Source organism: Nerophis ophidion, linkage group LG03, assembly GCF_033978795.1.
Source record: "Nerophis ophidion isolate RoL-2023_Sa linkage group LG03, RoL_Noph_v1.0, whole genome shotgun sequence".
Lineage (NCBI taxonomy): Eukaryota > Metazoa > Chordata > Actinopteri > Syngnathiformes > Syngnathidae > Nerophis > Nerophis ophidion.
Window position 1 is genome coordinate 39,510,748 of NC_084613.1, and position 14,899 is coordinate 39,525,646.

The following is a 14,899-nucleotide window of genomic DNA, read 5'->3' on the forward strand; positions in this document are numbered from 1 at the left end:
CGCTTTTTTGAATGCCAGGGGAACAGTGCCCGAGAAGAGAGATAAGTTTATAATATTTAGCACTGATGGACCTAATAATACAAAGAGCTCCTTGATCAGTTTCCCAGGGAGAGGGTCAAGTAAACATGTTGTCTGTTTTATTCCATTTACACGTTGTAACAATTCCTCTAATGTTATTTCCTCAAAACGAGAGAAACTATTTTGGAGGGCAGTATCCGCCGTATATACCATCGTATCAGTGTTAATAGAACCCCGTTGTAGCTGGGACGCATTGTCTTTAATCTCCTTTCTAATGACTTCAATTTTCTTACTAAAGAATTGCATAAAGTCATCAGCTGAGTGGGTTGAGCTACTGGAAGGGGTCCCTTGTTGGGTTAGCGATGCTACCGTACTAAACAAAAATTTAGGATAGTTTTTATTACGGTGGATGAGATTTGAGTAATATTTAGCTTTAGCTAAGGTAAGCATGCGTTTATAAGTTATTAAACCATCACTCCATGCTTGATGGTGCACCTCAAGTTTAGTCGTGCGCCATTTGCGTTCCAGCTTTCTACATAATAATTTCTGAGCTCTAGTTTCTTCTGTAAACCACGGGGTGCGCTTTTTGGAGCCTTTTTTAACTTTAGCGGTGCTATGTTATCAATGGTTTCGCGCAGGGCGTCGTTAAAGTTGTTAGTGAGGTTATCAATAGAGCCCACATACTTTGGGAATGGTGCCATTACCGAGGGCAGTAGGTCAGCAAGAGTTGTCGTTGTGGCCGTATTAATGTTGCGGCTGCTATAGCAGTTATTATTATTATTAGTTTGACGAACATGCGTCTGAATCTCGAATTTTATAAGGTAATGATCGGACAATACTTTAGTATACGGGAGTATCGTAACTTTGGAAACGGTGATACCCCTGACAAGCACTAGGTCTATCGTATTACCGTTGCGATGCGTGGGTTCATTTATTATTTGTGTGAGACCACAGGTATCAATTATAGTCTGGAGCGCTACGCACGGTGGGTCCGATGGGGTATTCATATGGATATTAAAGTCCCCCATTATGATTATATTATTGGCGTGTGTCACTAGATCAGCAACAAACTCTGAGAATTCATTGATAAAATCCGAACAGGGCCCTGGGGGGCGGTAGATAACAGCCAGGTGTAGAGGCAGCGGTGTGACAGACCTCATAGTAAGCACCTCAAACGATTTATATTTATTATTTATGTTAGGACTAAGGTTAAAGTTTTCGTTGTATATTAGTGCGACCCCACCACCCCTTTTAAGCGGACGGGCAATATGCGCATGTGTAAAGTTAGGAGGACATGCCTCATTTAGCGCAAAAAAGTTGTTTGGTTTAAGCCAGGTTTCGCTGAGACCGATGACGTTAAGATTGTTGTCTCTGATAATATCATTAACTAATAACGTTTTGGAAGACAATGATCTTATGTTTAAAAAAAACATATTATAGGTAGTGGGCTGTTTTAGGGAATTTTTGATCAAATTATCCGTAGTAGCAATATTAATAATGTTGTGTTTATTATGCCCAGTGCATTTAGTATAGTTACGACCATATCTAGGAATTGATACAACAGGAATTTTCCGATTGTTTGATATTTGCTTTGATAAACTGCACGCATCATGGTTAGCCACCTCAGTAACGGGAATTTTCCGATTGTTTGTTTGTTGCTTTGATAAACTGCACGCATCATGGTTAGCTACCTCAGTAACGGGAATTTTCCGATTGTTTGTTTGTTGCTTTGATAAACTGCACGCATCATAGTTAGCCACCTCGGTAGAACACATGTCCAACTCTGAAACACTCAAATCAGAAAAAACTTGTTCTAATTTAACTGACTCCTTACCCAGACCAGTAGTCTCGCATTTTCCATTTAAATCCGTCTTCAAGATGGAGGGAAGTGGTGTTCTGTGGGGATTAGCCTTCTGCTTTGTTTTTAGCCCCGCTCGGCATCCGCGTTTCCGATCACACCGCTGGCGTCTGCTCCGGAGATGGCCCCCGCTGCTACTAGACTCCCCTGCTTCACGGGCCGCTGGATGTAGCCGCCGATGTATTCCCATGCTAGTTAGCACGTTTAGCACGCACGCGTCTATCAGTCCAAAACGGCCCGATATGTCCACATCCAGAAGTGTCTGGCGATCGTACGTGATCACGGAGTGACCACGATGTGAGCCAGCCATAAAGTTTGTAGAATTGTCCGGTATTTCTGCCAAATGTTCCATCTTTAGCAGGAGCTCCGCCATGTCGCAGCCTGTCCGGGCGCCGCCATCTATATATACATATACACACATATATATATATTTATATATATATATATATATATATATATAATTAATAATATATGAATAATATAAATATTTTCTATATATATATTCTACATTTAAGTGCAATCAAGAAGGACATATGCATTATACAGTCTGATGACTGTCGGTATGAAGGTCCTCCTGTGTCGTTCCGTGTTGCATTTTGGGAGTCGGAGCCTTCCACTGAACGTGCTCATTCTCTCCGCAAGGTCCGAGTGTTGTCCATAATGGTTAGGAGTTTTGCTAGACTTCTCTCTGACACCACCGCCGGAGAGTCTAGCTCCACTCCCACCACATTACTGACCTTCTTTACCAGCTTGTTTAGTCTGTTTGCATCCCTCACTCTCAGCCCGCCGTCCCAGCAGGCCATGGCGTACAAGAAGGAGCCCGCCACCACAGACGCGTAGAACATCTTCAACATCTTTGTACAGACGTTGAAGGAGCCTAGCCTCCTGAAGAAGTAGAGATGGCTCTGTCCCTTCTTGTAGAGTGCCTCATCATAGGTTTTTTTTTGTAAGCATCTCACTTTTGTCTCTTTGATGCCAACGGTACCATTTGACGGTAACATTGCAACAAAGTTTGACATTCGAGTTCTATTTTTTCCCAATAAAGGTGAAATTACTAAATTATATCACACCAATCATACTTTGAGTGATATAGTGAACTGTATTTATATAGGACTTTTTTTTTCTAGTGACTCAATGTGCTTTACATTGAGAAACCCTTTATCTACATTTACATCAGTGCGGGTGGCACTGGGAGCAAGCCGGGTGAAGTGTTTTGCCCGAGGACACAACTTCAGTGACTTTGATGGTGGAAGCTGGATTCAAAATAGAAAAGTGCAAATTTCTGGTCGGCCGCTCAACCATCTTAGCCACGCCAACCTTTTTAATCTTTAAACAGAATGGTGATCTCTAAAACAGCAGGGTTAAAGGGTCTTAATAGTAAGATAATGCCGCACAGTATGTTTTTTTGTCTTTACCAGTTGGTAAGGTGTTAGGTGTTGTTTAACCTCTTTGTCTTTCTGAATGTTGTGTGCTGCTCTAGCTCGCACGCAGCAAAGGCGGCCAAGTACTGTTGACACAGGCAGAGGAAGAGCGCCTGGCCGAGCTCCTGCAAGACCTAGACGAAGAGGAAGATGAGAGTGCCAGGGGCGCAGACAACAAGGTAGGCTGAGAGCACTAACAGGCTCTAAAGTCATACGAATGTATGACTTTTGCAACTTCTCCTCTATCTCCTGTCTGGAAGTTTTTGCAGATGGTAATTCCATTTCACCGCATCTGTTTTTACCATTTTAGAATATATTTCTATATTTCATGGAAGGCAAACGTTGTTTCCAGTCTTCAACATTCGCTCTCACATAGTTGAATCAAGGCCGGAATCACGATCATGATCGCTTCTGCCTGTAGATAGCGCTACAATGCACATAAACTATCTCTGGTCCACTGTGCATGTTTCAAAATTCTGCCTCTGGGAAGACCTTCCTTACTCCCCGAAGCTGCAGAGATGAAACAAATGCACTTCACAAGAAACGCCACATGTTCGCGATTCTTTTTATTGTCACAGTTTCAGAATGATTCCGCCTGTGCTCTTTGCAACTGCCAAGTTAGAATCTTTCATAAATATGAAGATTGATTTTTAAAAGCTGCAGTTGCAAAGAAAGAGACCATCTGGAGCAGTAGACATCATACAACATGTAGGATCTGAACTGTTTTAATATTAATTCTGTCTTGATACATATTTTAACTGTTAAGAGGGCAGCTAAAAGTCAGATTGGATGACGCCTTTGGGGACGCATACCCGCATCTCCTTCACATGCTTTTCCGTTTAGCCTGACCCTAACACCAGCTTTGAATCCGTGGGAGGCTGCCATTTTTGATTATTTATTTATGATGTTTGACTTTTGAAACAAATACTGCAGTCACTGTAGTGGCAGATACCAAATTGACGGCTTTGCTGTTGCTCAGATTTTCATATTTCGCTGGCTCGTGAAATACTTCCTGTTATTGCAAAGCATGCTATTGGGAATGAGCTTGACAGAGCAAAAGTAATATTTATGTCACTAAGATCTTGGCAGCGATGAATCTTTAAGTCTCGGAGCCAGTTTGAGGTAGGAGTTTATGGGACATATCAACTAAAACATAAACATTGTTTGACCTTTTAAAATGTTCTGGTGTTTCTCACGCTGATTCTTTTATTTATATCTGGTAACATAAGGTAGAACATGTTCATAATCTTTCGCCATTTATTTGTGAATACATTACTGCAAGAGCAGTATGCCTGTATTTATGTATATATGTGTGTGTGTGTGTGTTTATGTATGTATGTATGTATATATATATCTATATATATGTATATATATATGTATATATGTGTATATATATATATATATAAATAATATACGTATATATATTTATATATATACATGTATATAAATATACACACATATATACATATATATATATATATATATATATATATATATATATATATATATATATATATATATATATATATATATATATATATATATATATATATATATATATATATATATATATATATATATATATATATATATAAGTAATCCATCCATCCATCATCTTCCGCTTATCCGAGGTCGGGTCGTGGGGGCAACAGCCTAAGCAGGGAAACCCAGACTTCCCTCTCCCCAGCCACTTCGTCTAGCTCTTCCCGGGGGATCCCGAGGCGTTCCCAGGCCAGCCGGGAGACATAGTCTTCCCAACGTGTCCTGGGTCTTCCCCGTGGCCTCCTACCGGTTGGACGTGCCCTAAACACCTCCCTAGGGAGGCGTTCGGGTGGCATCCTGACCAGATGCCCGAACCACCTCATCTGGCTCCTCTCGATGTGGAGGAGCAGCGGCTTTACTTTGAGTCCCTCCCGGATGGCAGAGCTTCTCACCCTATCTCTAAGGGACAGCCCCGCCACACGGCGGAGGAAACTCATTTCGGCCGCTTGTACCCGTGATCTTATCCTTTCGGTCATGACCCAAAGCTCATGACCATAGGTGAGGATGGGAACGTAGATCGACCGGTAAATTGAGAGCTTTGCCTTCCGGCTCAGCTCCTTCTTCACCACAACGGATCGGTACAACGTCCGCATTACTGAAGACGCCGCACCGATTCGCTTGTCGATCTCACGATCCACTCTTCCCTCACTCGTGAACAAGACTCCTAGGTACTTGAACTCCTCCACTTGGGGCAGGGTCTCCTCCCCAACCCGGAGATGGCATTCCACCCTTTTCCGGGCGAGAACCATGGACTCGGACTTGGAGGTGCTGATTCTCATTCCGGTCGCTTCACACTCGGCTGTGAACCGATCCAGCGAGAGCTGAAGATCCTGGTCAGATGAAGCCATCAGGACCACATCATCTGCAAAAAGCAGAGACCTAATCCTGCCGTTACCAAACCGGAACCCCTCAACGCCTTGACTGCGCCTAGAAATTCTGTCCATAAAAGTTATGAACAGAATCGGTGACAAAGGACAGCGTTGGCGGAGTCCAACCCTCACTGGAAATGTGTTCGACTTACTGCCGGCAATGCGGACCAAGCTCTGGCACTGATCGTACAGGGAGCGGACTGCCACAATAAGACAGTCCGATACCCCATACTCTCTGAGCACTCCCCACAGAACTTCCCGAGGGACACCGTCGAATGCCTTCTCCAAGTCCACAAAGCACATGTAGACTGGTTGGGCAAACTCCCATGAACCCTCAAGAACCCTGCCGAGAGTATAGAGCTGGTCCACAGTTCCACGACCAGGACGAAGACCACACTGTTCCTCCTGAATCCGAGGTTCGACTATCCGGCGTAGCCTCCTCTCCAGTACACCTGAATAAACCTTACCGGGAAGGCTGAGGAGTGTGATCCCACGATAGTTGGAACACACCCTCCGGTACCCCTTCTTAAAGAGAGGAACCACCACCCCGGTCTGCCAATCCAGAGGTACCGCCCCCGATGTCCACGCGATGCTGCAAAGTCTTGTCAACCAAGACAGCCCCACAGCATCCAGAGCCTTAAGGAACTCCGGGCGGGTCTCGTCCACCCCTTGGGCCTTGCCACCGAGGAGCTTTTTAACTACCTCAGCGACCTCAGCCCCAGAAATAGGAGAGTCCACCACAGATTCCCCAGGCACTGCTTCCTCATAGGAAGACGTGTTGGTGGGATTGAGGAGGTCTTCGAAGTATTCCTTCCACCTATCCACAACATCCGCAGTTGAGGTCAGCAGAACACCATCTGCACCATACACGGTGTTGATAGTGCACTGCTCCCCCTTCCTGAGGCGGCGGACGGTGGTCCAGAATCGCTTCGAAGCCGTCCGGAAGTCGTTTTCCACGGCTTACCCGAACTCCTCCCATGTCCGAGTTTTTGCTTCCGCGACCGCTGAAGCTGCACACCGCTTGGCCTGTCGGTACCTGTCCACTGCCTCCGGAGTCCTATGAGCCAAAAGGACCCGATAGGACTCCTTCTTCAGCTTGACGGCATCCCTCACCGCTGGTGTCCACCAAGGGGTTTTAGGATTGCCGCCCCGACAGGCACCAACTGCCTTGCGGCCACAGCTCCGATCTGCCGCCTCGACAATAGAGGTGCGGAACATGGTCCACTCGGACTCAATGTCCAGCACCACCCTCGTGACATGTTCAAAGTTTTTCCGGAGGTGGGAATTGAAACCTTGTCTGACAGGAGACTCTGCCAGACGTTCCCATCAGACCCTCACAATGCGTTTGGGCCTGCCATATATATATATATGTATATATATATATGTATATATATACATGTATATATATAAAAATAATATATATATATATATATATATATTTATATATACATGTATATATACAGTATATATACACATATATATATATATATATATATATATATATATATATATATATATATATATATATATATATACATATATATATATATATATATAAGTTAGTTATGGCAGTCCATCGATGTCGATGATGACGTTGCTCCAAACGAAGTATTGGATTGGTTATTGTTGTGCTTTTCGCCTGTGCATAGCCAGGTGGCTGCTCAGGCCTATGCGTGATCCACAGACTTTGTCACAGGAGGGGCAGGGGAAGGCAGCGGTGATGGTCGCTGGTGCTGTGGCACGTTGGTGTCTTTGTGCACGCCGCTGTGCTCTCCGCTCTATGAACTTCTCCTGAAGATGAGTGATTCCCTGGTGGCAAATAGAGCTCCAAGTCTGGCGGTCAGCAGCCAGGGACTCCAGTGCTGGTGGTTTGATGTCACACTTTTTCAGGAGAGTTTTAATGTGGTCCTTGTACCGTTTTTTCTGGCACCCGGCAGACCTTTGACCGACTGAAAGCTGGCCATACAATATTTGACGGGGTAGGCGGTGGGCTGGCATACGAATCACATGTCCGACCCATCTTAAGTGATGCTGGGTGTGTTGGTCCGGTCATAAATTTCAGTATAGGGCACCCTGTCTTCCCAGGTCAGACCTAGGATCCTTTGGAGGCAGCGGATGTGGAAGGCCTCGAGACTCTGGATGTGCCTCTGGTAGGGTGTCCAGGTTTCGGAACTATAGAGCAGCGTGGAGAGGCAGACTGCCTTATACACGACTGTCTTGGTGGAGATGGTTAGATTCCTGTTCAGGAAAACCCTGGACCGTAGCCTTCCAAAGGCAGCAGAGGCCAGGCCAATACGGGCCTGGACGTCATCGTCAATGGTGCAGGTTGGCGACAGGGTGCTACCGAGGTAGGTGAAGTGGGGGACGGTGGCTAATGGGTGCCCGTCAAGGGTGAAGATTGGCGTGTTTGGCTGGGGAGTAAACTCCTGCACGAGTATTTGTGTTTTCTTGGTGTTTATCTGAAGACCAATGGCACTGTAGATGGAGGCTACCACATTCAGTGCGCGCTGGAGAGACTCTGGTGAGTGTGCAAGTACAGCACAGTCATCTGCATACTGTAGTTCCAGAATATGCTGGGTGGTGAGTTTAGTGCTGGCTTGGAGGCGACGGATGTTAAAAAGGTTACCATCCAGCCGGTATTGTATCTGAATCCCATCTGTGGGGTCCAGGTGTTTATGGGACAGGAGGGTGACAGTGGAAATAAACATGTTGAATATGGTTGGGGTAAGGACACACCCTTGCTTGACCCCCACATCCACACTGAAAAATGGGGATTGTTGGCCGCCGTTGCTCACACAGGCCTGCATGCCGTCATGTAGCTGTCGCAGTAGGTTGCAGAACTTTGCTGGTACACCTAGTTTTCCAAGTACTTCCCACAGCAAGTCCCGGTTTACTGTATCGAAGGCCTTTGACAGGTCAATGAATGCCATGTTCAAGTCTTTGCGGTGTTCTCTGCATTTTTCCTGTACCTGTCTGGCAACAAAGATCATGTCTGCGGTGCTCCGATCACGTCTAAAGCCGCATTGAGATTCGGGCAGGATGTTTTCGGTTACATGAGTTGCTACTCGATGTAACATGATCCTTGCTAGCACCTTCCCGGCTGCGGATAATAGGGAGATACCTCTGCTGTTGCCGCAGTCTGCTTTGTCGCCTTTGCGCTTATAGATCATTATGATGTTAGCATCCTTCCAATCTTGCGGGATGACTTCAGACGACCAGATGGCAGTGATCAGCTGGTGCATTCTGCGGTGCAGGAGATATCCACCGTCCTTCAAGATTTCTCCCGGGATCTTGTCAAGGCCTGGGCTCTTGTTGTTTTTTAGACCCTTGATGGCCTTGAGTACCTCTGAGAAGCTTGGAGAGGAGTCCAGCAAGTCTACAGGGGGCAGGCATGGGAGGTCAGAGAGTATGTCTGTCTGTACAGGGTTTGTGGTGTTCAGCAGTACCCTGAAGTGCTCAGCCCATCTGTCCAGGATCTGTTGTTTGTCCTCGTAGAGAGTGGTTCCGTCAGCTGATCTAACTGGGGTGATGTTTTTCCTCTGTGGGCCATAGATGGACTTGATGGAGTCATAGAAGGCATGGGAGTTGTTGGTGTCTGCGTGATGTTGTATTTTGCGGGCCTTCTGTGTCCACTAGTCATTCTGCATGGCTCTGAGGGTGCGCTGGGTTTCACTTCTGAGGCGGATGAGCTGAGCCTTCAGGACGGTGGATTGAGGGTTTGATATGTGAGCTGCAAGGGCCTTGTGTTTTGCCTGAAGCAGGTCATAGATTCCTGGCGCACTATTGTCAAACCAGTCTTGATGTCGCCTTGTGGTGTACCCTATAGACTCCACGGCCGCCTGGTGGAGGGCAGTGCGTAGGGTGCTCCAGGTAGTTCCAGTGTCCAGCTCTGTTTTATATATATATATATATATATGTATATATATATATATATATATATATATATATATATAAACATACATACATACATACATATATATATACAGTATATACATACATACATACATATATATACATACATACATATACATATATATACATACACACATACATATGTATACATTATGATCATGTTCATCCTTCGTTTTCGAAGATCATCAGGTGACTTCACGTTGATTTGTGTGTGCGAAGATGGCTGATGAGGCCAATCTTTGCACGGAATGACCGGCGGCAGTGAAGGCAGGTTATGGCTGGGGGGTGGCTGGCTGAGAGGGAGGAACAGTCTCTGGTCTTGCGGAGCTGTCGCTTCTGTTCGGCTTCATGGATGTGTTTTTCCTCGAAGTCTGCTACACCATGCCAGACTGCAGAGTGCCAGTTTGAACGGTATTGGGCATCAGCTTCCCAGGTCTCTGGGTCCAGACCACAGCCCTTGAGACTGGTCTTTAGGGTGTCCTTAAAGCCTTTTCGCTGTCCGCCACGTGGGCGCTTTACATGGTGCAGTTCACCATACAGAAGCATTTTTGGTAGGCGTTCGTTTGACATACGGCAGACATGGCCAGCCATTCTCAGCTGGGAAGGCTTGAGGATGGTATAGATACTCTCCATCTCAGCCCTTTGGAGGACCTCAGTGTCTGGGATCTTGTCCTGCCACCTGATGTTGAAGCAGCCCCCTGAGGGATCTCATGTGGAAGACGTTGAATTGTTTAGCATGCCGGCTGTATACAGTCCAGGTCTCACAGGCATACAACAGGGCGGGTAGGACAACAACACGGTAGACCTTGAGTTTGGTCCATAGGCTGAGCCCTCTGCGCTCCCAGACAGAACTGCGGAGTCGGCCGAATGCAGCACTTCCATGTGCTACCCTATGCATGACTTCCTCGTCGATGTTGCCCATGCGTGACAAGGTGTTACCCAGGTAGACAAACTTTTCAACAGCTTTGAGGTCTTCACCATTCACGCTGACGAGGGGCTGAATGTACAGGTCTCCAGGAGCAGGTTGATGCATCACCTCTGTTTTCTTTGAACAGATGGTGAGTCCAAAGTCTGAGCATGCTGTGGCGAAGTTGTTCATAAACAGTTGCATTTTCAGCTCGTTGGAAGCATTCAGGACGCAGTCGTCCGCGAAGAGGAAGTCGCGAACCTTGGTGGTCTGTACTTTTGTCTTTGCCTGGAGTCTTCGCAGATTAAACAGCTTGCCATCAGTACGGTAGTGCAGGTCTATCCCCATGTCCCCAGACCGGAAAGCATCTGTCAGCATGGCTGAGAACATCATGCTAAACAGAGTGGGTGCCAGAACACAGCCTTGTTTGACACCATTTTCCACATGGAAATGCTCAGATGATGCACCGTTGTCCTGGATTTATGCCTGAATTCCATCATGGAATTCACAAACTATGTTAATAAAGAGGTTTGAGCTGCCAAACTTGGCCATGATCTTCCACAGGCCCGCTCGGCTGACAGTGTCGAAGGCTTTCGTCAGATCTACAAAGGTGGAGTATAGAGTGACGTTCTGTTCTCGGCACTTCTTTTGGAGTTGGCGAACGGCGAAGATCATGTCGACTGTACCACGACCCTGCCTGAATCCACATTGGCTCTCCGGTAGGAGGTCTTCATGTTCAAGATGTTCCGTCAGGCGGTTTAGCAGAATTCTGGCCGGGATCCTTCCTGCTACAGACAGCAGAGCAATGCAGCGGTGGTTGTTGCAGTCCTGTCTGTTGCCCTTGTGTTTGTATAAATGGATGATGGATGAGTCTTTGAACTCCTGTGGCAGTTTCCCTTGGTTCCACATGGTGCAGAATAGGACTACCAGTTGTTTGGTCAGAGGTGGTCCACCAACTGTGTAGATTTCTGCTGGAATTGCATCAGCACCAGGTGCTCTGCCATTTGGAAGTCCTCTGATGGCTTTGATGACCTCAGCTTCCGTTGGTGGTTGGTCAAGGGAGATGTTGACAGGGACTTGAGGGAGGCGTGCAATCGCTTCCTCATTATGGCTGAGGGGTGGTTGAGAACACCGTGGAAGTGCTCAGCCCAGCGCTCAGTGTGCTACCATCAGCACTGAGGAGAGGGGAAGATCCTAATGTTGTGGGCCCATGGATGGAGGGTGCTGTAGAACTTCTTGCTGTCATTCTGGTCTGCATAGGACTGACTCTCGTCAGATTTTCGGCAGAGCAAGTCGTCCTGCATCAGACGCAGCTCTCGCTGGATGGTTGCTTTGATGTTCTTGAGGGCAGACTGTTTTTGAGAGGATGTTGGATCACTGAGGTGGGCTTTGTGCAGATGATGTTTCTCCTGGAGAAGATCTCTGATGTGATCATCATTCTCATCAAACCAGTCCTGTTGCCTGTGGGCTGTAGGTCCTACTGCATTGAGAGCAGCAGTGTAGACGGTGTCTCTGAACAGAGCCCAGTCCTCCTCGAGGTTCCCAGAGGGTTTCAGGTCCTGCAGTTTTGCTGTTGAACTCTTCAGTCAGCGATTGCTTGACAGAGGCATTGGTGAGCTTGGAAACGTTCAAGCGCTTCGGAAATTTGGAAACTTGAGGCCTTTTGGGAGGATGGATCTTGATGTTCAGCTTAGACACAAGGAGCCTATGGTCAGTCCAGCACTCTGCATCGTACACCGCCTTTGTAACCCTGACATCCTGTCTGTCCCTTTGCCTCACGATGATATAGTCCAGTAGGTGCCAGTGTCTTAAGCGGGGATGCATCCACGAGGTCCTGTTGCGCTTTGGGAGGCTGAAAACTGAGTTGGTGATCAAGAGCTCATGTGCCGCACAGGTCTCCAGTAGAAGGGTGCCATTGCTGTTACAGCTGCCCGTGCCATTTTTGCAGAGGACTCCTTCCCACGACTTGTGATCAGTGCGGACCCTAGCATTGAAGTCACCGAGGATGATGAGCTTGTCTGCCCTGGGCACTGCCGCGATGGTAGCGTTCAGGTCTTCATAGAACCTCTCCTTCACATCGTCTGTGTTGGTCATCGGGGGGGCATAGGCACTGATGAGTGTGGCAGAGTGTTTTCCTGGAAGAGGCAGGCGCAGCGTCATCAGGCAGTCACATTGTTATTTTATTCTTTCTCTTCATACTTTTTGAATAAAAATAATTAGTGTCTTACTACCCTTCCAATGCACAACATGGGTCAAAAATGACCCACATCTATTTTCTATGTTATTTCATGTTAGCCTGAGTGTTGCTTTGCTATACATTTCAAATAAATGTATTTTATCGTTTACTATCACATATATTCAGTAAATATCATGTTTTTGTTCAGCTAAAATCATAATTTAGGGTTAGGTCGCAACATCACAATGGACAACTTCTTCCCCAGTGTCCATCTGGCTGAGAAGCTCCTCAAGAAGAACCTGACTATTGTTGCGACTCTTCGCCAGAACAAACCAGACATACCACCTATCATGAAGCCATGCAAATCACGGATGATTCATAGCTCAGAATTCGGATTTAATGGCAACATGACCATGGTGAGCTATGTGCAGAAGAAAGGAAAGGCTGTTGTCCTTCTGAGCATAATGCATGATGACAAAGCAGTGGATGACAGTCAGAAGAAGAAACCAGAAGTGATAGTGTACTACAAAGGAACAAAAGGAGGAGTAGACACAACAGATCAGATTTTTGGCACCTACACATGCAAGCGGAGAACACGGAGGTGGCCCATGGTGCTCTGGTACAATATGCTGGATATTGCCACCCTCAATGCTTACACCAACTTCACTACAGAACACCCTGGTTACATGGGTGGTGTCACCAATGCATTCATCAAGGAGTTGGGCAAAGAGCTTGTCATGCCACATATGAAGAGCCGCATGGAGGGCACGCCCACACTCCAGAAGCGTATCATAGAGGCAATGGGAAGATGCGGGATAGAAAAACAAACCATAGTCACCACCCAACCAGAAGAGGACATAAGACAGAAGGGCGCGGTGAAGAGGAAGAGGTGTGCGATCTGCCCATCTGACAAAGACAGAAAAGTCAGCTGGTGTTCGCAGTGCAAGAAGCCTGTGTTCAAGGAGCACAAATGCACAGTGGTAATGTGTGCTACATGTGAGGAATCTGATAACTAACTATCCATCCATCCATCCATTTCCTACCGCGTATTCCCTTTAGGGGTTGCGGGGGGCGCTGGCGCCTATCTCAGCTACAATCGGGCGGACGGCGGCGTACACTATGGACAAGTCGCCACCTCATCGCAGGGCCAACACAAATAGACAGACAACATTCACACTCACATTCACACACTAGGGCCAATTTAGTGTCACCAATCAACCTATCCCCAGGTACATGTCTTTGGATAACTAACTAATAAAGAATAAAATAATCATAAGAACTGAATTGACTACTTTATTTTACGTTGGTCTAATTCACAAGTTTATTTTTGTTACTGCTCGATGTTTGCCAAAATGATAAATAACCAGGTTTCAAATAATAAATGTATGATTGTTTGGCCCGAATCACATCAAAAATAGGTATTTGAAGTAAAATATTATTGTAATATGCTTTCATCCATTTTTGACCCATGTGTGTAAACTTGGTGTAGTATTACAAAAAATACTTTTGTTCATAAGGTATGGTAAGAAAAATATAAATAATAATTTGTGGTAATCAAAAACAAGATTTTTAAAGAATACTTGAATTATTAAATTATAAAATACATTGATTTCAAAAGATACAGCGAAGAAACACTCAGGCAGCATGAAATAACATGGGAAAATGATGCAGGTCATTTTTGACCCATGTTGTGCATTAAAAGGGGTGTGCATATGTTATGCATCAAAGGGTTAAGTTTAAGTACCAATGATTGTCACACACACACTAGGTGTGGTGAAATTTGTCCTCTGCATTTGACGCATCCCTTTGTTCAACCCCCTGAGAGGTGAGGGTAGCAGTGAGCAGCAGCGGCCGGGAATCATTTTTGGTGATTTAACCCCCAATTCCAACCCTTGATGCTGAGTGCCAAGCAGGGAAGAATGCTGGTATGAGGTTTTAAACATAACCCGTTAACTGCTGCCAATCAAATGGTGAATAAGATACTCTATATGGTTCATATGTTTATAAATCTGACTGTGATGAAGTCAGTGCCTTACCAGCCATGAACCTCACCGCACGTCACTGACACATACATACATACGTACATGTACATATATATATATATATACATACATATATATATATATATATATATATATACACATACATACATATATATACATATATATGTATATATATATATATGACTCTGATAAT

The 14,899-nt window shown here is 45.7% G+C and overlaps 1 protein-coding gene across 2 annotated transcripts in view; it reads left to right on the forward strand.

The window, feature by feature from the left end:
• Positions 1-14,899, forward strand: part of fsip1 (fibrous sheath interacting protein 1) — a 121,271-nt gene that overhangs the window by 10,191 nt on the left and 96,181 nt on the right. For both annotated transcript variants that reach the window (XM_061895139.1, XM_061895138.1), the window contains exon 7: positions 3,357-3,476. In XM_061895139.1, the coding sequence (XP_061751123.1) occupies positions 3,357-3,476 (120 nt within the window). The remainder of the gene's footprint in view (positions 1-3,356; positions 3,477-14,899) is intronic.